Here is a 25,842-nt window from a genome sequence, read left to right as displayed (position 1 = left end):
CATTAGCCTGCGCAACAGATCATGCTTTCAGTCTGTTGTTGCGGGTGAGGGTCTCAACTTCCTTCATGAACCGAAGGCACAGTTCCTCCTGCCAAGCCAAAGCCACGCACTGGACGGCTACAGGGAGATCCACAGCATCCGTGACAGCCTGAAGACAGAGGGACAGTCAGAACAGGAAGAGGCAACTACATGACGAACTCTCAGAAAGACAGCTTGGCTCTTTTGGTGACCATACAGACCTCTTTCATCCGTTTATCCCAGGGGTCACCATAATGACCTTGGTACTGTTTCAGCTCCTCTTCATCAGCCTGGGTGACAGTGGTGACTGGCACAACACCAGCAGGGAAGTTCAGGACATTGTATAAATTAGTGTACGAAGTAGCAGCTGAAAAGAGCAGAACCAAAGTAAATCAATCAAAGTTCTACAGATCATCCAGGAAAGATTCTGGTGCCTATGGACGAGATCTTGTGGGGTCCCTTTTACTATTCCTATTCTCTGGTCATTGAAACTGAATCGGGTTTTGCAAGGCTTTAGTCTGGAATTTCCTTTTACCTTCGAAAACTAGATATTTTCCCCTCCAGCCAGATTAATCCACAGTGAGGTCACTACATTTTAGGACAGCAGTCCTTTGGGACAAGATTAAAGCAAGGCCTGTTATATGATCCCAATACTGAGAAGAAAAACTAAAATCAAAGCTATTTTTAATTGTCTGGTAATTTTGGGAGAAAATTATCAAATTTGAGATTCCAGTTTTAACATTTAAATGTGCAAGTGTAATTTACAAAGCAATTCAGAGTATAAAATGCAATAGAAACAATGACAAAGTAATTAGCAACCTGAAATATTTCTAAAGAATAATTTGTTCAAAATTAATGACTAAATATTTTTTCTGGATCTTGGCAAGCAGTTGGCAAATAGTTTTTTGAAGATGTAAGAGACAAGCTTTTCAGTGTTATCTTCTGAAACCATAAATAAAAGCCAACAAAGGTAAATGAACATTATACCAAACAATTTCCCGGGATAGCCTTCATTAAAAGCTGGTCCCAGGACTGGACAGAGGATGACGTCCAATTTCAGCTTCCTCCACTCAGCAATGAATTCTTCACGGTAAGCCTGTAGAGAATATTTTGACAAGATGGACTAGACAAAACATTTCTTTCAATCTCCCTCAAACCCCCTTTAATTGCCTGTGTAGTGGACAATTCTGAAGCAAGCTTTCTTTCACGAATGAAGGTCCCAGGATAATGTTGCAGGATCCAATCTGGGTTGGACACTAGGACTTGTGCTGGAGCCCATCCTCAGGGGACCTCTCCCTAGCGCAAGGGTAGGCAACCTTGGCTCTTTTATGACTCGTGGACTTCAACTCCTAGAAGTTGAAGTCCACAAGTCATAAAAGAGCCAAGGTTGCCAATCCCTGCTCTAGCACAATAGCCCAAAGCACACACTCTGCTAGGGAACTTCTCAGATTGGATCCTGCAAGCTTTCTTTAGACACAAACCACTTGCCAGAATCTTATTCTGAAAATAATAGTGCTTGTCCCCAAGTCTATTAATTCCTCCAAGCAGTGGAGCCAGGCTGTTAGTTTGAGAGCCTTGGGGTATGTGTACAGTGGTGGGATTCAAATATGTGAACAACGAGTTCTCTGTGTGGAGGCCACTTCCAGAAGCCCGTTCTGGGCCTGGGCAACAAAAAATTAGCTACTGGTTCTGCCAAAGTGGTGAGAACCAGCTGAATCCCACCACCGTATATATATCTCACAAGTGTTTTGTAGTTTTAATGAGGGGGACTTAAACTGGGTTTTGTTGTTGCTTTATTATTAGTGTTTCATATTGTGTACTTTATCACCCAGATTTATTTGATAGATGGGTGGTCTTATAAAATCAATCAATAAATAAATATTGGAGTTACTTATCTGGGCAATGCATTTCAATTTCTGCTTACAAAAGCTACTATACTGCGATACATTTAGATCTACTTGGCATATTATGCCTATGTTAAAATCCATTTCGGTGCTGAGAAAATACTTCTAGCATCAAACATTACTAGAGACTAGAACTTTAGACGACATTGTAGTCATTATGTAAAGTATTGTGGCTCATGGGGAGGATACATAGATCTCCAAACTCACCGCCACTGCTGCATGTTGCTTCCAAAGATTTTTGGCTGACCTACAAACATTGAAATAATTCATTAACAACTGTTCCATGAAGACTTCCAGTTAAAATGATGATTAATATATATCTGCATGAGACAAAATTTATGGGCTAGTTAAACGGTGATTCTGTATCTAAAGGGCAATCTAGCTATGCATTTAGGGCCATTTTGGTGAATGGAGCCAGTCCTTGGATACTGACACTACCAATGCCATGATCCCTGTGCTTATTTTTGTAGTTTGGCCAGCTTGTATAAAGCTTAAACAATATTGCAAAATCTAAATGTATAACCAGGCTTATTGTTTACACGATAAATTAACAGATAGTTAACAATTATCCAGATTTTCTGCTGTCCTTTTTGGCTATGTTGATGTATAGTTTCATCACTGTTAACTACTTTGAGCAAGTGTGTTTGAATTATTAATATGAAAGGAACCATTCCTTACTGAGATATTTCATTTTATTTTTATAAGAGTCTCTTTTCTCACAATATAGGAAGGAGGTTTGTTTTAAAGTATAATATAAAGTGTAATATAAATGCACTCAACTGTTAAACGTGTCATGTTGAAATTTGACCTGGTTTTAAACTATTTATACTGTTTGAGAAAGTTACCAGAAAGGAAAATATCAGAAGCCAAGCTATGAGTACTCCCACAATAATTCAGAAAAGGTGTTTCAGAATATCTGAGAATACAGTATAAGTGCTACACCTTTTTAAAGCACAAATATCACTTTTCAGGTTTCCCTGTGAGCCTGAGAGATGCTCCTATGCATTCTGAAAAGTCTCTTATTTTCAAAGTATAAATATGCCTAAATCATGGTGCTTGATATCACTGCCTTGAAGTCAAACCATGGTTTATTGGTTTAAGTAAACCGTGACTGGCAGAGCACGTGGGATCAGGGGATTACGCCTCCTGTATTTCTGCTGAAAGATAATGAAGAGGTATATTCTAGATCAGCTTTGCTTAACATGATGCCACCACATGTGTTGGACCCCAGGGTTTAGAAATACAAGTAGCATAGGAGTCATTCTATAGAGAGTAAGGAAGGTGGCCTTAATGGAGATACACATATCAAGGCAATAGGGATAAAGCATTTTTACAGCCACAACATCCAGACAAGGTTCAGAAGTGTCTCATATAGATGCCTGCCTGACTTTTCTAAATTTCTTCCTCTTTCTTAAAGTTCAGTAAATTAGAGAGATATCTTTCTGAGCTGCTTCCAAACTTTATCTAGACATTCTGGACTTTAAAAATGCTTTATCCTGGCAATGGGGACTGCATATCTCTGTCAAAAGCCATCTTCCTTATTCCATACAGTTCTTATTTTTATTTGGAATTCTACCATTTGTAGCCCAGCAGATCTGGAAGACACCAGGGTGGAGAATAGCACTGTATGGAGTAGATGCTGAAAATACTTTTAAGTTCTTATTTCTTACCCAACTCCACATAATGCATTGAGATCTCTGGCAATCCGGGGGTACTAAGGGAGAAACACAAGTTTACTGATTTTATTGTATGCAATCACGTGAGTTATTCCTTAAGGATGTGGGAAATCAGCTAGGGCACCTCCAAGAGAGACCCTCTGACTTGGATTAACACATTTGGATACACTTCCCTATCTTAGCAAATCTCTAACTTAGCAAGTGTTATGTATCCAATGCAGGCATCTGCATAGCAACAGCCACCAGGGGGCGTTGGCCTGGACGGTTTTGGCGGGAAACCTAGTTTCGGCGGGAAACCTAGGGCCAACCCCATTGGCTGGACGCCTACCTGGCTAGGTATTTAAGGAGGCCAGGTAACTCTCGTTCCTCAGTACGTTCCCCCCCCCCAATAAAGAGCTGAACACATACTCCGGCTGGCGTCTCTTCCTTGCGTCGGACCCACTACATTACAGCAAGCTAGAGCAAGTTTCGCCTTTTCATCATTACAGGGTAAGAAGTAAGCCAAATACTCACCACTGGTTTTAAGATGAATGCCAAAATCCTTTTCAGTACAATGGGAATACTGTAGCAGTTAATCTGGGATTTCAAAACTGGATCAACAATATCCCCTTTGCTGGGAGATGAAAGAAAAAGGAAACCAAGTCCTTTTTCATAGTTAATAGCAGTGCCCTCAAATAACAAATAGTATTTAGATAGTAGCTCTTTTGACTAAATTCATAGAAATAAAGAGGTAGTAATTGTGAGCCAGTAACTCACAACTAGTATACAAAATCAGTCACTTTCTCTGATTTCACATTTAGGTTCCTGAGAATTAATATTTATTTATTATTTATTATTTATTATTCATTACCATATATACTTGAGTATAAGCCGAATTTTTCAGCCCACTTTTTGGGCTGAAAAATTCCACTTCGGCTTATACTCCAGTCAACAAAAAAACTTACCGAGGACTTGTGCGCGGCCGAGGCTTTGGTGCTACTTTCAGAGCCTTCTCCGCTAATCAGCTGTCTGCCCATCAGCTGTCCATAGGGATGCTGCAAAGCTCTCCTTCTCTAGGCCTTGGACTCCCTCCTGGCTGAAGAGTAGATGAACCAAGCCAGCAAGGAGACAAAATGTTTCTGCAGCTGTTTTTCCTCTGAAGTTTTTTTTTTTTTTAAAGTAATCTCCGAAGGTTATGCCAGAAAATGGAGGACGCTGGGTCTTTGCAAGCTTTAGCTGTCCGCCTGGCTGCCTGAAGGCCGCCCTTTTCAGGCAGTCTGACAGACAGCTAAAACTTGCAAAGACCCAGCGTCCTCCATTTTCTGGCACAACTTTTAGGGATTTATTATTATTATTCCTACTACTACTATTACTACTACTACTACTTCAGGAGTAAAAAGTTGCAGAAAAAAATTCTCTCCTTACTAGCTTAGTTCCTCTACTCTTCCATCTGGAGCCAAGGTAAGATTTTAAAAAGGGATATTGGTTGGAAGGCAGAGGGAGAGTTTAGTTTTAGCATCTAAAAAAAGGGGGGGGGGAAATCAGCGAGTACATCCCAACCAGCTTTTTATGTTTTTGTTATTGAAGAAATATGGGGGAGGGGGAGGGGTTCTGGGGTGGGTTGGGGAGGGGATAATATTGTAACTTCAATAAAAATTTTCAATAAAAAAAAAAGAAATATGGCTTTCTGGGGGAAGGTGGGGAGGGCGTTAAGGAAGGAAAGGGTTTTTGGAAGCTCGTCCTGAAGCTGCCTTTTGTGCAAGGGGCCTTTTCTCAAAGCCTAGAGAGGCAGCTTTGTTGCCTCCCCGTAGACAGCTGATGGGCGAACACCAAAAGCTCCAAAAGGCTAGGGAACTAGTCCCAGAACAAAACGGAGACCTGCCTGGCGGCAGAGGCTTGCAGAGCGCGGATCCAGCCTCCGAGGCATGCAGAACGGCGGATCGGCTTATACTCGAGTCAACAACTTTTCCCAGTTTTTGGGGGTGAAATTGGGGGTCTCGGCTTATACTCGAGTCGGCTTATACTCAAGTATATACGGTATTTATTATTTGGATTTATATACCGCCCTTTCCCGAAGGACTCAGGGCGGTTTACAGGATATTTAAAAGAAAAATCAATACAAAAGTTAAAAACAATTAAAAAATTAAAAAAGATTAAATCAATTATATTCTTCAATTACATTTATATTCTTCAATTACAATTATATTCTTCAATTACACACATCCAAATGAAAATATAGTAAAACTTTAGACCAGTTGTTCCTTAAATGTCCTTTCTATATCAACTTGCACCCTACCTGCATATCTCCACTTACTGACAGAAGTTCGTCTGTTTTGAGGATGCTTTTGTTTGTTTTATGTTATCACACTGGAACCTTAACATCACCCAGAGTGTCATAAAATCTCTTGCAGCTGCTATTGTTTATGATGGGAAAGATTGTCCTAAATTTAGGATTTTAGAACTATACGGAAATATCTTTTTATGTTGCTTTATGTCTTTTTATCATGCGGTAGGTCTCTTCAATAAAGCTCTAGAGCAGATAGTAAAAAATACATTTGGTTCTAATTTCCTAGTTTGCAGGTTGAAGTAGGTAAAGTGCAGACAATATTGGAAAAAATGCCACAATAAACAGTAGTAGCAAGATTGTGCAAAGATCTCCTCCAGACACCTGTGTCCCATGCACACCTTAAAAGGCATGTGCAAGTCAGTGCTGAGTGAGAGATTATCTACTTCAGTGTTTCCCAGCCTTAGTAACTTCAATTCCTAGAATTCCTGGGCCAGCATGCTGTCTGGGAAATTCTAGGATATTGAAGTACACCCACCTTAAAGTTGACAAGGTTGAGAAACACCCATCTAATGTACAATTAGGAAACTATATGATCTTAAAAGCTTTTCATATGTTACATTTCATATGTAACATCTTTTGAAGCACAAATTTTGTAATTCTGTTGCTTTATTACAATGTTGGAACTAGTTGCAAGGTTGTGGCAGATTAAAAATATAATAAATACATTTTCAATTGAATATGTTCATTGGAAAATAATTTTTGATCTTTAAAATGTGACATTTTATTTAACTATTAATTTTCATGCAGATTTTTTTTTCACATTCAAACTAAGGGTTCTCATAAAAACCTAGGATTTCTTATCACACCTAATTTTACATTGGTTAATGTGGGCACTGCCCATTCTAAAACAGAGTTATTAAGCTCAAGCCATGTTCATATTTCAAGTTATCTACTTACAATTTAGCCAGTAAATTTGCAGCTCCATCAGAAAAGATGCCTTTAGTGAAAAGCTCATCCACCACATAGTTAAGTCGAGGGGGGACAAAGGGGATGAGCTGCATAAAAAAGACAAATTAAAATAGTTGGTTAATTGTTTTACAGCAGTTGGAATGCTATGAGTCCCGTATGCAGATAATTTAACTATTTCAGAAGTTTTAATAATTACCTAAAAATGAATCCTACTTCATGAAGATTTGATAAACAGATTTGATAAACAGATAATTTATGTTTTCTCCTTATTAAACTTGCTTAAATTAAAATGTGTAGACCAGACATGTCAAACACAAGGCCCGGGGGCCGGATCCGGCCCATGAAGTGGTTTCATGCGGCCCACGAAGCCATCCTGGAAACAGTGAGGGAACGGCCCCCACTGCCCTGGCCCAGAGACCCTCCACCTGCCAGAGACTCTCAGATCTGTCCCACTCCTGCCCAGGCCCCCATAGGCCCCCTTGATGCAAACGATGTAAAGCTGGCCACGCCCACCCAGTAGGCCATATGCACTCTAGCCACGCCCACCCAGTAGGCCACGCCCACCCTGGCCATACCCACCCGGCCCCTTGAGGGCAACTGCAATGCTGATGCGGCCCTCAATGAAATTGAGTTTGACACCCCTGGTGTAGACCATCCTTTAGCATCATGATGCCTTCCAGACTAACTGTGAACTATGGTTTTCTAGTCAATATGGCTTTTTAGTCATGGGTTACTAAATAGGCTATGGGCCTATTCATGTGTTATGCTAACTTAGCATATATCCCAGATTTAAATATAGATTTGGAAGGAAAAAAATGAAGATCAGAAATTAATAAAGCATTTAGTGAGAATTAGTACTTTTATCAAGTCAGCAATCCCAGTTCACCATATAAAACAAACTTCCAAATTAGTTTATAATAGGGCCGTACACATTCCTATGTGGGAAATGTCGTTAAGACCCTAATATAGATAATGTGACAGAAATTTGGGTTTATGCCTTAACACACATGATAGTTAGCATATATTCATTTTCCTGCAAGGAAGTGATACTCTATAGATACTATGTAGACCATATTACCATGTTTAAAGTTGTTTTAATGGCATTTCCTAAAAATTAACCTTTGTACATTACTAATAGAGCACATAAACATGTACACACTTATAAATATTATCTAGTTTATATTTTTGTAAACTTACAAAAATGCATAGCCAGGAAAGATAAAGATATTATCAGACTGAATAGATTTGCTGATATAAATGTGACAATTAAATTCAATTAACTTAAGTTGATTGATTTCAGTGATCTATTTTAAACAGAAATATACCTGGATCTAAAGCATTGTACAGGGAGCACAGGCATTCAAGCTTCCCGTTTTACAGAAAATTGTGAGTAATGTAGGTCACAATGTTGTTCTAAGTTATATATGAGCCACAAATGTCAGAAATGTTTTAAACTAGAACACAAATGAAAAAAAAATGCATATACTGTGTGCCCTGCAGCCTGAAGAAGATTTTTTGTTTCCTGAACAGCCCTTTTCATGCTTGGAGAAGGCTGGAAATATCCATCATCTTTGTAGTATCCAATCCGAAGGAGATTTGAACTGGTGTAAATCTGGAGAGAAGGAGAAAAAAAAAAGAGTAAAATATTTGAAATAGCAATTGAATGTCACCATCCCTAGGCTTGACCTGGCTGAAAATTTTCAGATATGATCTGGATAGATTGGAAGCTTTACTGCAGAGAAGAATGAACCTTAGCTTTGACAGTTGATTTACCCACTGCAGTATAAAAAAGTCAGAACCTTTTATATAGATCTTTGCTCTAGAGTTTAAACTCTAGTCTATACTTTTTTGACCTGCCTGTCTGAATTAAGGCATATTTGACTATCTGTTGATGGTCTTGGGATGTACCTGGTAGATGTTTGCATAATGATTCTGTCTAGTCTGGAGAATCATTGCTTCCCCTCATTTATCGTGCTCCTTAAAAAGTTCATGTCTAGGAAGAGTTGTGGCATATTGATAAATATCTTTGATAGCCAATTTATTTGTTTTGATATGTACTGTTTTAACTTGTTTGTGTGCTACCCAGAATCATTGTGACTTGGGCAGGTAGACAGGTTTAAGAAACAAAGAAATTCAAGGTTGGTTTCAGTTAACATCAGTGCAATTGTTTCCTCTAAAATTCAGAAGCAGTTAACAAAAAAGTGATCAGTATTCAAAGAATGGCATTTAACCATGTCCTTGAAAACCAAAGAATTTTCTTTAATGTTACACGGAAATTTTGTAGCAATGATAATGAGGGCTCTTGAATAACCTAAAAGATTACTATGGAAAAGAACTTTGAACTTTACAAGTCAACTTGATGCTCCTATCTGGTACAACTTTCCTTTCAGATCTGTGTAGACAAATTCTCCAAAACTGATTAGAAACATAATATGTACATGATATTACACTCATTTCATTGTATTAATGGAATCATTCTAGACAGTGTACAAAAAAATTATAATGAATGTGATACATGTTACAGTCTTTAGGAGCAAATGTGTATTTAGCTACTTGTTTTCTTGAAAACTTTTCATGAAATTGAAAGGAATTTCTCAGCTTTCAGTAATTACTGGGGTTTTTTTATCCAGTTTTCCCAAGGAAAACTTCTAAACTGCAGCAGAAGTTGGACTTGCAGAAGCATTAGAAAAGAGCTTGTGCAAGGCTGAGGATAAGCATAATCCAAGTAGACTATCCATGGACTATCCAACATCACACAATAACTTAAAAATGATCAAGGCACAAGACAGCAGGAGACAAGAACATGATTTCACAATGCACAAGGGCAAATGCAAAATTTGCTTCCAGCAATGGAAGGCAGTCCCTATGTCATTTAAATCCTCTCCTCACTTAGCAGGTACAGGTGAGGTGTTGCTAACAACGAGACACTGAACTTGCCTGCAGAGTCTGCATCTTGCTGCTTACTTAAAAGGCACCTACACTCTGCTGGTTGCCCTCATTCATTCATTCACTTTTCACATTTGTATAGCTGCCCAACTCATTCAATTACCTCTTCTCTGAATGGCAAAGGGGGTACTGAAGGATCCAGGTGGAATAACTCATCACATAAGAGAGCTTTCATGCACAGAGCCAGACTATCTACATCTCTTGCCATTGGACCGATTGTTGCAGTCACTACAAAGGAAACAGGAGCTCCAGTAAAATGGATTGCATGAAACAAATCAGGTAAAAGGTTCTTGCTGGTGACTAAGCAGCCATCAATAATAGGTTAGATGGATAAATAATTTAACCAGAGGTAATTCCCAAGGTTAACTTAATGGAGTCAGAAGTGCAACTAATAGAAAAGATATACTGGATTTCAGATTATTTATTTACTACGTTTCTATATTTTTCATAGAATTGTATCCCATAGCAGTTCATAATTTTAAAAATAAATAATAAAAGTAATACCTTTAAAAAGGTGATTCGTCAGATATCCTGGTGATAGTTGTTTAGAGCCTTGTATGTTATACATAAAGTTTTGAACCTGGTTTGATAATTAATTGGCAGCCAATCAAGTTGCTTCAACAGAAAAAAAATCAGTAATCTTCCTAGTGCATATTCTCATCAGCTTGAGCCTCCAGACCAAGTGCAAAGTAGTCTCTCATTAAGAAATCTAACTGTAAGTTTATAAATGCATGAGTAACATAGCTAGCTTGTTCTGAGATGCAGTAATTGACTACCAACTAAAGGTTCTCCTAGCTACAGAAGTCACTGGAGTCTCCAATGACAATTATTATACTAAGAGTACCTCCATACTCCATCCCTGTTCTTTCTGTCCTCTTTAGAACAAAATTGCCAGATACCATACCTGGAAACAAGGTCAAATTTCAGTCCTAGTTTATTGGCCTTTATAAATTGATTAGAAGCAATGCTGCTACATCTCTCTTTAATAGCAGAAAACCAGCCATTTGATCCATTTTATCCCTGACAAATGTAAGCAGGGTTTGATTGCAGCCCAGACAAGTTAATGTGCTGTATATGAAGCTATTTTAAAGAAGACACAGAAATTCTCAATAGTGCAGATTGCAGCCAATAAGTGTTTGTTGTTGCAAAATTATTTTTTGTCAGTATTGTTTACTCACTTTGTAACCATGCCAGATTAACTCCAATAAGGCCTTTCAAAGCTCTTTGAAAACTCACTTCTTGGGAATCCTCCCCTCGGGAGAAGAGGGGGGGGGCTAGCATTCAGGTAGAGGTAGAGATCCCCTAAAGGTAAAGGTAAAGGTTCCCCCGCACATGCGTGCTAGTCGTTTCCAACTCTAGGGGCCAGTGCTCATCTCCATTTCAAAGCCGAAGAGCCAGCGCTTGTCTGAGGATGTCTCCGTGGTCATGTGGCCGGCATGACTAGACGCCAAAGGCGCACGGAACGCTGTTACCTTCCCACCGTAGTGGTCCCTATTTTTCTACTTGCATTTTTAGGTGCTTTCGAACTGCTAGGTTGGCAGAAGCTGGGACGAGTAACAGGCGCTCACTCTGTTACGCGGCACTCGGGATTCGACCCGCCAAACTGCCGACCATCTGATCGACAAGCTCAGCGTCCTAACCCACTGAGCCACCGCGTCCCTATAGAGAGATCCCCTAGACCCCCAGAATTATTAATCTGGGGGTCGAAGGGTGAGAGCTCCCTCGAAGCCTGAATCAACTCCGGACTCGGGGCTCCTCTGTTTTAAGGTTTTTTAAACAGAGCAGGATGCTGCAACCATCCCTGCACTCAATACTGTACTTCGGATTACTTGGACGCAGGCAGAGCTGAGCAGGAGAATATTGAAATAGCAAGTATTTGATCTTTAACTCCGGTATAACTTAAAAGAAGGGGAGGAAGATGGCGTTGGAATAAATCTTTTGGAGGAAGTGGGAAGAACAAAAGAATAAGGAAATAATATAAAAGTTCAAGGAGCAAGACAGAAAGTGGATTTTTAAAGTTGTAAAAGACTTTGTTTAAAACATTTGAAATTGGCTTAAAAGAGATTGAAAGGATTTGGACATTTAACAGAAAGTAACAAAGTTGCAATTTGGGCGGAAAAGTGAAAGTGTGAAACAAAAGTTAATTGGGTGTTAAAATGGCTTCCAAACCACCGAGATTTGCTGTTTCTAAAAGTGCGGGGGCATCACCAGTTCAACAATCTGGACTTCAGACATTGATGCCACCCCCCGCAGCACCTACACCCACATTAACACTAAAAGATTTAAAAGATGCTTTAAAACTTCAATCTGAGCAAATGGCAGAGCTTATTAATGAGAAAAATAAGGAAATATGAGAGGACATCTTGCTGGCATTTCAGGGACTGACTGTTTGTATTGAGAGTCTGGATGAACGCGTGGAAGAAGTTAAGCAAAATAATTTGATATTGGAGGCTAAAATGTGTGAAGCTGAGAATAAAATGGATAAAATTGATGATGAGGTGGTAATGATACAATATAGAGATAGGGAGTTTGCCTTGAGGATAAGAGGTTTGAAAGAAAATCCACAAGAAAATTTGAAAGAGATGTTGGCAAAAGCTGTGGCGCCTATTTTGGGATGGCGAGCTGAAGATTTTATATGGGAAATAGACAAAATATTTCATGTCAATTCATGGATTGCTAGGCAAAGAAAATTACCAAGAGATGTGGTTGTTTACTTTGCAAAGAGAACGATCAGAAATGCGATTATTCAAGCCTTTTATAATAACAGATTTAAAGTGGCTGATCAAGAGGTTTTAATTTTGAAAGAAATTCCACCAAGAATTTTAAGGAAAAGGAAAGAGTTTGTTTTCTTGATAGATGAATTAAAAAATGACAGATCCAGTTTAGATGGGAGATACCAACTGGGATAGTGGTGAATTATGCAGGTACAAGATATCGTCTTAATACAGTTCTGAAGGCACAAGATTTTTATTGTAATGTACTGAAAGCAGGTTCATCACCACCCCCAGAATTCAAAAGAGGAGAGGAAGAAGGAGCGCGTAAGGCACAAGTGGAAGGCATACAGCAAGGTGAAGAAATCACCTCGTTGATTGTAGGAGATGTACAGCAAACTTTGGAAATTGCGCAGTCCCTGGCACCACCAGAAGAACCAAGGGATCAAAGAATGACACGGGCTGCAACCAAATGAAAGGAACAACAACAACAGCAGCAACAGAAACAGTACTCTACAATTACAACTCAAGAATCTTATAGTGAAGCAGTGGGAGGAGCGAGACCAAAGAAGCAGATGCTTGTGGATCTGCAAGATACGCTCCGAAAGCTTCAAGTCGCAAAAGATGGCGACAAAGTTTCTAACATGGAATGTTAATGGTTTAAACTCACCACAAAAGAGAAAGAAAATATTTCAATATTTGAAACAATTTAACAATAACATTATATGCTTGCAGGAAATGCGTATTCGTGTATCTGATCAAAAATATTTGATAAATTCCAGACTGGGTATACAGTTTATAGCATCTGCTCCGGAAAAGAAAAATGGTGTAGTTATTGATGTGAAGAAGACTTTAACAGCTAACCTAATTGAAGCAGATACACAAGGAAGATATATTATAATTGAACTTTTAGTTAATTATGTTTAAGTGGAGTTAAAGTGTGATAAGATTTAAAGTGTAATTATAGATGGTTAGCATATTTTAGTTTAAGCTTGGTAGAGGTAATACCCTGTATTCAGCTCTGGGAAGTTGGGGGGGAGGGGGAGGGAGGGGAAGTTTGGGGGAGTTTATGTTTAAAATGTATTGTAAAACTTTTCAATAAAAAAAAGAAAACTCACTTCTTTTACATGACTTTTAATCAAGCAATTAATTAATAAAATTTAATTATTTTAATTAATAATTTAATAAATATGTTGCTCACACAACACACAGGTTGTAATATTATAACATTTTGTAAGAATATCATATTATTATGTAGATATTTGTCCATGCACCATCTTGGTAGATTTTTTTATCTAGAAAGGTCACGTATACATATTTAAATATTACAGGTTTTGGATGGCTACTTATTACTTGGGAACAAATTGTGTGTGGTTAAATGCATCAGGCTAGAAAAAAAAACACGTCCCAATGCTGCCTTAGATAGAGAGCAGATGAATGACTTTGGGGTATTTGCTCTCCCAGAAGAAGACAATGGCAAGCAAATCCTGAAAATGAGGCCACAAAAACTGCATAGACTTGGGGTAGGATTCAAGGTTGACCCACCCACCCAAAATCCACTTTTATTACTCACCTGACTTCATGCCTGCCACTGGACTAGCAAGACCCAGGGTGCTGGGGGGAAAATGTAAACAAGAGAGGGGGAAATAAAGTGTTCACAATCAAAACAGTTAGAAAAGAAACAGCAATCATATAATCTATTAATGCATTCGAAAAGAAGTCTCAAGAAAGGAGATGACCTTCAGATAACAATTAAAGCTAAAATAATAAAAACGACAAATGTGTTCATAATGAGAATTATAATAAAGCCACCCCCTACCACAGAATGTGCATTTATCACAATATTTGTAAAGAAGAATCAATTGGTGAATGCGACCAGCATATTTTCATTTCTGCAGAAATGAAATGCTTCCTTAGAATGCTCATAAAACATGTAATCCAATCAATATTAGCATTCAAACATTGGGATGTTTATCAGTCCAAAGAAGAAGCTAGAACTGACCTTAACCGAGAGCCTGTTGGTTTGAGTCCACAAAGCCCGCAGAAGCTGGAGGGCAGGCGAATGCTTCCAGCAACATCTGTCCCAAAACCCAAGAGGGATCCACCTCCCGCAATCAGTGCCCCTTCTCCTCCAGAGGACCCACCAGGGCTTTTCTTGTGGTTCAGAGGGTTTTTTGTTTGACCAAAGATTAAGTTACTGCAATCATAGCTGAACAAAACAGATAGTGATTGGCAGTTACATTTTTTGATATCAGCATTGGACCAAAGAAAGAGAGATTGGTGGGCGAGAGGGAAACTATATAATAACCAATCAAATAATAACTTGCACATAGCACTGCAAAACCAGTGAGTGAGGACAAATACCCCCAACATGGCACAAAGATTGGAATCTGGTGCCATGCGGATATTTTGAGACCGCAAGTCCCAGAATTCTCAGGAAAAACAGTGACTGGGGATTATGGAATTTACAATCCCAGTTGTGGAAGAGAAGGCTAATACAGAATATCAAACAATTCCAACTGCCTTGGTAAAAGAGAGGAAATAGTATAGGTCAACAATCTCTGTAGTCATGGCCATTCAAAGGATCCAGAGGATTTTTCAAGACTGGCATAATAAAGAGAACCATCCCACATTGTTCCCAGCCTCCAATACTTAAATTAATACTTCTGACCATGGAAAATTATTTTAGCCATTATAGACAATATCCAGGCTTCATCCATGCTGAAATTAAGGTGATAGAACAGGGGTGTCAAACTCAATTTCATTGAGGGCCGCATCAGCATTGCGGTTGCCCTCAGGGGGCCAGGTGGGTATGGCCAAGGTGGGTGTGGCCTACTGGGTGGGCGTGGCTAGAGTGCGTATAGCCTACTGGGTGGGCGTGGCCAGCTCTACATCGTTTGCATCAAGGGTGCCTATGGGGGCCTGGGCAGGAGTGGGACAGATCTGAGGGTCTCTGGAAGAAGGAGGGTCTCTGGGCCAGGGCCAAGGCAGTGGGGGCCGTTCCCTCACTGTTTCCAGGATGGCTTCACGGGCCACATGAAACCACTTCGTGGGCCGGATCCGGCCCCCGGGCCTTGTGTTTGACATGTCTGTGATAGAACATTGAGATAGCAAAATTTCATGTCTTAACTGTCTGTTATTTTGAATGCTCCCTCAAAATAATACTAGCACCACAATACAATATTGCTAACTTGCAGCCTCCTTGTTTCTGGTGCAATAATAAATTCTTTATATTATTTATTTAAGCAGAAATATTTTTCTTACTTGTTTTAAGCCTTCTGCCAAAGAATCTTTCGTGCTTCTGTAATCTTTCTTCCATTAACCCACCACCCTAGATTCCCAGGTTATTATTAATCAAGACATTTCTAAAATAGAGGAAAAATACTTTATCATGCTCTGAGGAATATTAGTTTTCACAAATGGAATTGCTCCTTGTTTCTTCAAAACTTTTACTATCACACTGTCATCAGCCTCTACTTTGTCAAGGTACTGCACCAAGCCACAGGTAGAGATGTGTCCCTTTGGGAGAGAAAACACAACTTGCTTGATATAACGTTATGTCAGAGTATGTATAACAAGCATACAGTTATGTTATACAGAGCTTCAAGTTATGAGGACTTGTCCGGGAACAGGTCTTATTGATCAAATATCACAAAAACCCTCCTAATGAAATGACAGTTAAGATGAATAGAAAGAACTAGCACCATACATGGAAAGATCTCTTCTAAAGTCCCTTGTAAGGTGTCAGTTTTCATCTAATAATTAGATTCCGATACCATATGACATCTCTGCTGTCTGTAGAGTACTATGCTGTGAAGAGAGATATGCTTTTATGAAATGACAAATGACTTGTCACTAGTCATAAATTACTCATAAAAATAGCCCACTGTGTTTCAGAATCTGTAGGCCTATCAGAACCCAGAGACATCTGTCAAGGTTCGTGACCAGCTGCTGTTCCTTGCTTAGACACTTTTGATGGTATATATGTGCATGTGGATATTTTAAGAAAGATCCCATATATACGTACACAGGAGCACAAACAGCATTACTAACTGTTGTTGCAACACACGTCCGATGCCCCCTCTTCATGTAAGGGTTCAGGCTGGTGAGATGGGAAGGGTGAAAGAACTGTGGAATTTAAATCCTAGAAAACATATATCTCTGCACTGACATAGGCAATCAAACATTAAGCGTGTGACACTTCATTCTTATTTGCAATGAAAATTAATCTAATGAAAAGGTTTAACTTCTTTTAATTGATATTAAAGCTTTTATCTCCATTCGATTGATATTAAAGCTTTTATCATAATACGTTTCTTTTTAAACTGCTACGAAATGTTGTTTTCCTGTAAAAAAGTAACATGGCTGCTGCCTTGGAATAGTTGCATAGAAATGAAACAGGAAACTCAATTTCAGCCTTCCATATTTCCTAACCTCTGCAGCAACTGGACTGAAAGTAGAAATGCCCTGTATTTTAGCTAAAGATGTGGAAATATCTTAAACAACAACCCTTTCTTAATACTTCTGACGCACGCCTCTTTTTTCAGTAGCAAGTATTTCAAAAGATAAAGGAAGATGCACCTTGTATCCAATGTGGTCCTTAATGCTGACAGGAATTCCATACAGCAAACCTTTCTCTTTTTGCTTCTTCAGGTGCTGGAGCTGTTCCTCACATCCATGAAGAAAATCTGTCACACAGTTCACCTCCTGGGTTACTTCAAGGGCCTGGCCCAGAGGGAGAAGCATGATTTGTTAAATAAACCAAAGTAAGCTGAAGTCAACCTTTGTATTCAGGAAAATCCATGTGTTCACCCAGAGAACAGATGGATGTGTTTCTGTGTGGGTTTATAAGATGGGGGAGCATAAGTTAAAAACAGTGATAACTGTTTAGTTTAAAACTGACTGGGGAATGGCCCTGAATGACTGGAAAAAGAGCCCCTACTAAGATAATGATGAGATAAGAGGAGTCCCAGCCAAGAAAATAACATAACTTGAGAAAATGTCTCAAAAAAAGACCTGCCCTAGTTCACATCAAGATAAAGGGAAGGAGGAGGAAACACATTCAGATATGCAAGATTTTGTTACTATAGCTGCTACAATAAAAAGTAGTTCCGAACCATTCGTTTGGAGTCTCGTCTACCTTGTTTGACAGACACCGACTATCTATGAAATTGGAATGGATTATTGTCTCTCTTGAATCCAACAAAGTAAGCTAGGTAGCACCTGATTAGATCTACGTCTTGTTAACCAGTCTGTTATGCATCTGTTAATACAGGCAAACAATTTTCTCATGGCTGATGGAACTCATTGTTTGATAGATTGGTTTTCTAGGGACCCGAGTAAATATAGCCAATGACAATTGTGTGATATTATGGTCCTTTGGAGAAAGGTAAAGGGCTGGAAAAGGTGATCTGATTCCCTTTAAAACCCACCAATAAAAAAAAATTGAGAAGGGGAATGTTGGATTTAGAAAGTGAACTATGTTTCTTACATTTTGGTCTTAAGGCCTCAATTTCAACCAAATTCTCTCCAAGCCTCTAACATTGCAAAAACATCTCCACATTCCCAAATACAGATTATCCTGGGGCTGCAAAAACATTCTGGCAAGTTTGCCCACTTCTGTGCTACAACATATCTATAACAATGTTCTCTAATGAGTACTGAAAACGACTGTTCTAAATAGTGATTTTAAAAAGTAAGATAATTATCTGCACAAAGATGGAAAGATTTGGCATTACCCACAATGGAGGAATAGGGAAACTTTCTCAGATGGCCAAACTGACTGCTTTGATGAGAGAATATTTTTCTTGTTGACTAGAAACCCTTTATGAATTTTTTACATATGAATGTTTGATTTATGGTTTTGCTAATGATATAGACAGAAGAGACATATTGAGCTCCTTAGAGTAGGAGCTAAATTTATAATTTGCTTATAACTGCTGTAAAGAAGATTGGAAACTACTTTTTTGTATTTTTTTTTCTTTTCCTTTAACTTATTTTTTATTGCATTTCTAGCTTTCTTTCCAGTTCTTTCTCTTTTCTTCTTCTTATTTTATATTGTTTTGTATTAGACTTCATCTTCCTTTTTAAAACTTTTAACACTGTGTTTGTATGTTCTCTATATTGATATATCTAAAAACCCCAAAATATTCCAATAGCCCCTATTGTGTTCACCTTTTTTATATAGGTATACAGGACACTCTCTGGAGAAAGTTTTTCCTCTCTGAGTTTTTCTGCCACTTCTGTTAGTGTCAGAGAGAGGATAAATTCCGACTGGATTCCGGGATTCTGCAAGTAGAAACAACCATTTAATAAGGGAAAAACTTGGGAACAACCCTAAATTTATGTCACAGGCCAGGACAAAAGTTATACTGCTGTTAGTTTTTCATGGCAAATCAAGAACACACAAAGAAGAGAATGAAAACCCACAAATTATATATAATAAAACTGAATGCAGTTCAGAAGAGAATTCTTGGGATGTCAGTTGAAAACTTCATTCCTTAATCAACTTTTCAGCCTCAACCTCCATTTTTCCTCAGGTCTCAGTCATATTGCAAAGTGTTTTTTAACAATTTTTTTAAAATGTGAGCTATCTTGACTAGTTTTAAGTACTCTGCTTCTTGGATTTGGGTTTCAAAGGAAATATTATCTGTGCTTTATACCATGTTGTTGCTTATCATGAGGTATGCCTGTTGAAGCATTAGCTTTAGGTGCTACAATGATTCAACAGAAAGCCATTTATAAATTCTGGTATTCACGTGCTTTTACTACAAGCACAATTGCTCTTGCTCATTTAATCCAGCAAATAGCAAACACAATAGCTTCCTTATCCTGGCGGATCTGAAGTCCTTGACAGAGGCAATATAGGGATTAGAATATCCTTTGTAAGAATATAGATATAAATATGAAACCTTGGTTGAGAGTCCATTTATTTTGAACTCGTCAATGAGAAAAATGAGTCAAGGCTAGAAGACATTTACTAGCCTCTTGGAAATCACTGAATTGTTTCTTAGATTCATATTCCATCTTTCCTCCAGAAGCTCAAGGTACATAGTATCCCATTTCAAATATTCCTCACAACAAGAATTTCATGAAATAGGCTGCATTAAGACAAAATGAGTCACCCAATGCTCTTCCATTGCTGACTTAGCCCTGGATCCCCCACAGTCATAGCCCACTTTATCACTCTGGTTCTCCTCTTAGATTAGTCTCCAGAAAAAATATAGAAATTTCCTCTGACTGATGTCCCACTTGTAACAAAAAATTGATTAGATGTGTCTGTGTTCTTTGAAGCAAAGTAATTTGTGTGTGTGTGTGTGTGTGTGTGTGTGTGTGTGTGAGAGAGAGAGAGAGAGAGAGAGAGAGAGAGAGAGAGAGAGAGAGACTAAGTGGCAAAATTAATTCTGTTATAACTTAAATACTTTGCAGGTACTGCTTCCTCTTTGTCTGAAATGCTCATATGATGATCTGAACAGCCTATGTAGCCCATTATTCAGTCTCTGTCTCTCTCTCTCTCTCTCTCTCTCACACACACACACACACATACACACACAGAGACAGAGACAGAAAGAAATTCACCTATCATTGCTGTACTTTGTAATTATTATTACCAATGCTAAAATTAAAAGTAAAAATAGCTTCCAAGCTACATTCTTGCTACTTTAAAGCACATGAAGAGGAGTGCACAATAAATACATCAGGGTTTGTCCAGAGAGAAAGTAATAGATAGAATTTTTTTTTAAAAAAAACCATCTCACATTCAAGCTGTACGTAAGTCTTCATTGATCCTCACTTCCCCAAAAAAGGACAGACAGTATGACATGTCAAAATTTAAGAAAAGATGCAACCTATCATAGATATTGACCCACACTTTGTAAAACAAGAAAGCCCATAAATCAGCAAAGCTGACCTAAGTTTCACCATTCAGACATGAGAACGGTTCAAAAGTCTTACTGAAAGCAGCAAAGTTTACATTCAAAAGAGCCCTCCATAACACAAAAACGCCACCATCCTCCCCGTCCCAAGAAGAAGCCACCTTCTGTTTAAGCCTCCAAGCAACTTTTTCCATTTGTTCTAGACTGCCATTTCGCCATTGTCGGGCTTCTTTCATTTTCCTCTGAATCTCTCTACGTATCACCCATTTCCATAGCACAACCACTGTGATTGTGCCACAAGCAACAGCAAACACAATAGGTGTGTTGATTCCATCTGTGAGTAGAATGTCTTGTAGCTTCTTCTGCATCATGGTGAATCTTTCTCTGTGTCTTTGTAGTAGGGTCTCCTTGATACCAACAGGAGGTTGTATTGTTAAAGCATTGGCTATAAAGGTATCTCAAGTTACTGGAGACCTCCTAGTTGTACCTTGGACTCCTCCCAAGGTGTATTTAAAGGATGATTTATCTAAAGTATTAGATAAACTTAATTAAGGCTTCAAGTGATATTTCAGAACAGCCTATTGGGCTCCCAAACTCAGCAGCTATAGCAATAGTCTTTTTTTCTTGTTTTAGCAGATAACATAGCGGCAGCTGCAATTTGCATAGTTACGATTTGTATGTAAGTTTGGCACATACACGCAGTCTGAATCCACTCTCCCATTTCTGTTCTGGGAGTTGTGAGCTGGGGTAATCAGTTACTTGGGATTATGCTGAGCTTGGTGGTTGCCAATAGAAGAACCAAAATGCACCTTTAATAGACAGCCCAAAGACTGGTGGTGCCTTAGCATTTCAAAGGTTCATATAGAATAGTCACTAATCAAACTGAGATTAATCAAAGAGGTTGTTACATACTCACACCCTTGTTTCATGAAAAGGAGGTATGACTAGCTATATGAAGAAATTGCCATTTTAGCCCTTTCTTTACTATCTTTTACACACACACACACACACACACACACACACACACTTGAGGATTTTAATTAAAATAGTAAAATCTGATACATACTAAAAGAAAGAATAGAAAAATGGAAAGTGCTAAAGGGAAGAAAAAGCAAAAAATAGAAAAGAAAAAATTGAAAGAAAATGTATAAACAAATGACTTTCAACCTTCATAACAAGTACAAATATTTTTTGTATCTTTTCATCTCATCTTAGCTTACAACCAATGATCTCATCATCCTATATGCAATCCCTTTATAGACAAATCCATAAAGCTTCATCTTTTCTGTCCCAGTGTCAACAAAAAGTCCATTAAGACTTACCAGAAATAATAGTATATTTTAACCTTGATCAAATAAACCAACTTTATATCCCTTACTTTTAGTTCTAATAGTCTTAAATTTAAAACAATCGAAATGCCATAGAATTTGATTTTTTTGTTTCTTCTTTGTTCTTTCTCCTAAGATTCTTCATAGCTTCAACAAGCTTCTTTTGTAAGCTCCATACAAAAATGTTGTCCAATATATGAGATAATATCTATAGCTTGACAATGCAGTGTTAAATCACCATTCACAAATCAAATCAAAGCTTTATTACAGTCAAATACTAGCACAAAACAACGGTAGGATTTTAATGTTTATATAAGAAATAAGAGTCCTTAGAGATGTAGTCCTTGACTTACAACCCCGAGATTGGAACTTCTGTCACTAAATCATGTGGCTGTTCAAGTGAATTGTGCCTAATATTACCACCTTTTTATGATGGTCATTAAACAAACCACATGATCATTAAGCAAATATGGCTTTCCTTACTGAATTTGCTTGTCAGAAACTCCCGAGGTGGTCATAAATGGTGATTGGTTGATCCTGGGACACTGCGACCATTGTAAATACATACTGATTTCCAAGCACTTGAATTTTGATCACTTGACTGTGGTGATGCTGCAACAGTTGTTAAGTGCAAGACCAGTTGTAAATCACTTTTTTTCACTATTATAATTTTAAATGTTCATTAAATGAATGGGCAAATGTTGAGGACAATCAGTCTGTATCAGAAATTATAGTTAAATATATAGCATCAGTATGTATATTTTAAATTCTATATAGCAGGGGTCTTCAAACTTGGCCCTTTTATGACTTGTGGACTTCAACTCCCAGAATTCCTCAGCCAGGCACGTTGGCTGAGGAATTCTGAGAGTTGAAATCCACAAATCATAAAAGGGCCAAGTTTGAAGACCCCTGCTGTATAGGCTAGCCACAGTTCTCTTTTGTGATTTTTAACAATGTCTAGGGTGCAGACATTGTCCCATTATCTGACTTTCCATTTCGTCAGTTTAAAAGCTTAACATGAGATTCCTAACAGTTGTTCGTGTTGAGAATAATTACTGACAGGGGTAGCCTGTGCCAAAGTAAAAAAAAAATTCTTACAGCTTGCATTCTCACAATTGCAAATTAATCTTCTCCATGTGCCATGTGAAGATGTCACAAACAGATTTGTTTGAATTCTTTTTCAGTTCAGCATTATCTTGGGTTCCTCGGTTTGCATTTGGTTAAGAATTGCTGATTCAACCTTAGATTTTAGGTATCTAAAACATTCTACAAAATTCTCCTGCATGTTTGTAGATTGGTTGGCTATACCCTCAGGAACCATTGGGCAGTGATTCAAGGTGATATAATTTTGTTGCCCTTGACAGAGATAGTGAACCTTTAGTCAGGCAACTGTAAATGCAGGTTGCTAAGATGCTATTTTTGGGCCTTAAAAGTAATTTCAGAGGGTGACACCAGCCATGAACACCAGTTCAAAAATCCACTCAGGATTGTTTAGCTTGGTCACTAGTTTGCCCTTGTTTTTCTGTTCAAATCTTTATTTCAGCATTAAGATAATAAAAATTCTGGCACTTCTGACTTAACCAATTTGCTTCAAAGAAGTGTACCAAATCTTTACATGCCATGTCCAGTTCTTCTAGTAAGGTGCTAAATTGCTAATTATATCGTGCTTATTTTTTTTATAATTGCTTTATTACAGAATAACAGAGTTGGAAGGGACCTTGGAGGTCTTTTAATCCAACCCCCTGCTCGGGCAGGAAACCCTGTATCATTTCAGACAAAAGGTTGTCCAATCTCTTCTTAAAAACTTTGAGGGTTGGAGTATCCACAACTTCTGGAGGCAAGTCGTTCCACTGATTAATTGTTCTGTCAGGAAATTTCTTCTTAGTTCTTTCTAGGTTCCTTGTCTTCTTGATTAATTTCCATCCTTTCTTATCCTGTCTTCAGATACTTTGGAGAATAGGTTGACTCCCTCTTCTTTATGGCAACCCCTTAGAATAACTGATATAGTATTATATATAATGCTCCTGAGAAGTTGGAAATTCAGATAAAGACTTCATAGTGTATTAAGCAATGGCACACTATCAGTTGAGAAGGATCAGTGACAAAATGTCTTTTTTCAGTAGTTCTACAAATTTTTTGGGATCTATTATTGGCAAAAGTACCATCCATTTTAACATTGTTTGTCCAATGATAATGTCTGGCATCGTGGGGAAATGCCATGGCCTGCATGAGAGGGAGGGAGGGATACATATTATTTGGATGACTTGGCTTGGAAATGATACATTTAGTGTGGATTTGGATGTTCAAATGGATCACAAAGACTGGATTCAACTGCACAACTTGGAAATTCACTGGATGACTTTGGGTCAATCACTACTTTTCAACTCAATCTACCTCAAAAGAGTAGTTATAACAATTGAAATGCTATATATACTGTTTTGTGTTTCAGGAGAAAGAAAGGATATATAATCTAATAAATAAGGATTATTTATTCATATTGTAATTCGCTTTTATAGGCCTCCAGTGTATTGAACGGAGGAAAACTGAAAATTGGGCAGAAACATGATCAGATAGGAACTGAAGAAGGGATGGTAGGCTTGCTGCAGATATGTACAACTGGGAGGAAAAGTCATTGTTCTATAAAGCCATGCCATTGTTTCACAAAAAGTTGCAATTCCAGAAAAGAATGTTGTATTAGCAGCAAACTGAGCAGATACATTTAGCTGAATTGTAGTGAGCTTTAGGAACCTAAAAAACTGGCCCAAGAAAAAGTATGTGTAGACTTCAGCCTGTCTTAATCAATGCCATGCGTTACTCATTTTCAAACTGAAAACCACTTGAAAAATAATATATTGCTAAGTTGCTGAACTACTGACAAACATACTCTCACCTCTGCTCAGGGAAGATTAGGGAAATTTTATTTTTATTAATACATTTGGACTAGAATAATATCATACCCAAGTATGCAATCAAGATGTCCGATTTTTCTGTTCGTCCATGTACATAATTGCCAGAGAAAATCAATTCCTCAAATGTTTCCTATCTGCTCCATCCACAGACACTCTGATTCCAAAAGCACGTTAAAAACTTCATTATTTTAGACCTGGTACATTTTTGTATATATTGTGTTAGAATGGCACTGAACATTTTAGAGAAAAGACTGTGAAGCTTAACCCTATAATTATTGTTCCGCTACATTTTCTCAACAAATTCATTCGTAGTGACCTCCTGTAGTTGTATAAACTAAATCAGTCCTCAGAGTCCATGGCTATTATGGAAGAGTTCCATTCTGCTTCCTGTGATATCGTATCATTGTTTCCTTGATTTTTCCCCGGTTAGCTTCTCCACTTCTTTCATGAACCGGAGACAGAGCTCTTCTTGCCATGGCAAAGCCACACACTGGACAGCCACAGGGAGCCCCACAGATTCTTTCAGTGCCTGCAAGGACAGAATAAAGAAAGCAGCTTTTTACAGTGGGTGTTTCAGGGTTGGAGAAGGCCTTGGGAGGACAGTGTCAGACTCAGAACCCATATAGTATTAAGGGGGACTCTTTTCTACCGCCCTCACTCACAGCCCAGCTGATGTCTTGGTGGATGCCTGGGAAAGGGCGGCCACTGAGGCACTCAACTGTGTTGTACCCTTGCGACCTCTGACCCGTCGCAGATCCCATTGGGCTCCATGGTTTTCTGTGGAGCTCTGAGAGATGAAACATCAGAGACGGGGTCTAGAGAGCGATTGGAGGTCCAGCCGTTCCGAATCTGACCGATTGCAGTTAAGAACCTTTATAAGGTCTTATCTTGCTGCGATAAGGACAGCGAGGGCTAACTACTTCGCCGCCCTCATCGCGTCCGCAGATAATCACCCAGCCGCCTTGTTTAGGGTGACTCGCTCCCTTCTTAACCAGGAGGTGAGGGAGGATCCCTTGCAAGGACGGGCCAAGGAGTCATCATCTGACGGACAAAATCGCTCAGATCCGGGCCGGTTTGGACTCTGACTGGGTGGAGTCTGACGTGGAGGAATTGGACGGTCCTGAGCATGTTATCTGGACTGAGTTCGATCCTGTTTCCCCTGATGATGTGGACAGGATCATGAGGAGGCTGAGCTCCACCACTTGTTTGTTGGATCTGTGCCCCTCCTGGCTGGTTTATGC

The 25,842-nt window shown here is 38.6% G+C and overlaps 2 protein-coding genes across 2 annotated transcripts in view; both read right to left on the bottom strand.

Moving 5' to 3' along the window:
- Positions 1–19: 19 nt before the first annotated feature.
- On the bottom strand, positions 20–20,735 carry LOC308665944 (vitamin D3 hydroxylase-associated protein-like; the record flags this gene model as incomplete). The annotated part of the gene is made up of 15 exons (XM_081324334.1): positions 20–148; positions 240–385; positions 1,006–1,114; positions 2,130–2,169; positions 3,593–3,636; positions 4,112–4,211; positions 6,822–6,919; positions 8,320–8,445; positions 9,883–10,007; positions 14,064–14,104; positions 14,493–14,699; positions 15,876–16,009; positions 17,072–17,215; positions 18,665–18,778; positions 20,526–20,735. 15 exons carry the CDS (start codon positions 20,733–20,735, stop codon positions 20–22), a joined length of 1,767 nt encoding a protein of 588 aa, XP_081180460.1.
- A 3,660-nt stretch (positions 20,736–24,395) lies between these two features.
- LOC308665943 (fatty-acid amide hydrolase 1-like) overlaps positions 24,396–25,842 on the bottom strand; it is a 32,834-nt gene continuing 31,387 nt past the window's right edge. Inside the window, exon 15 of the mRNA XM_081324333.1 lies at positions 24,396–25,130. Within this exon, the coding sequence (XP_081180459.1) occupies positions 25,002–25,130 (129 nt within the window). The 3' untranslated portion in view covers positions 24,396–25,001. The remainder of the gene's footprint in view (positions 25,131–25,842) is intronic.

The sequence above is a fragment of the Vipera berus genome (genome assembly GCF_964194415.1).
Source record: "Vipera berus genome assembly, chromosome: 3".
Classification (NCBI taxonomy): Eukaryota; Metazoa; Chordata; class Lepidosauria; order Squamata; family Viperidae; genus Vipera; species Vipera berus.
Note: the sequence above shows the minus strand (reverse complement) of the source record. Positions and strands in the feature narration are given on the sequence as shown.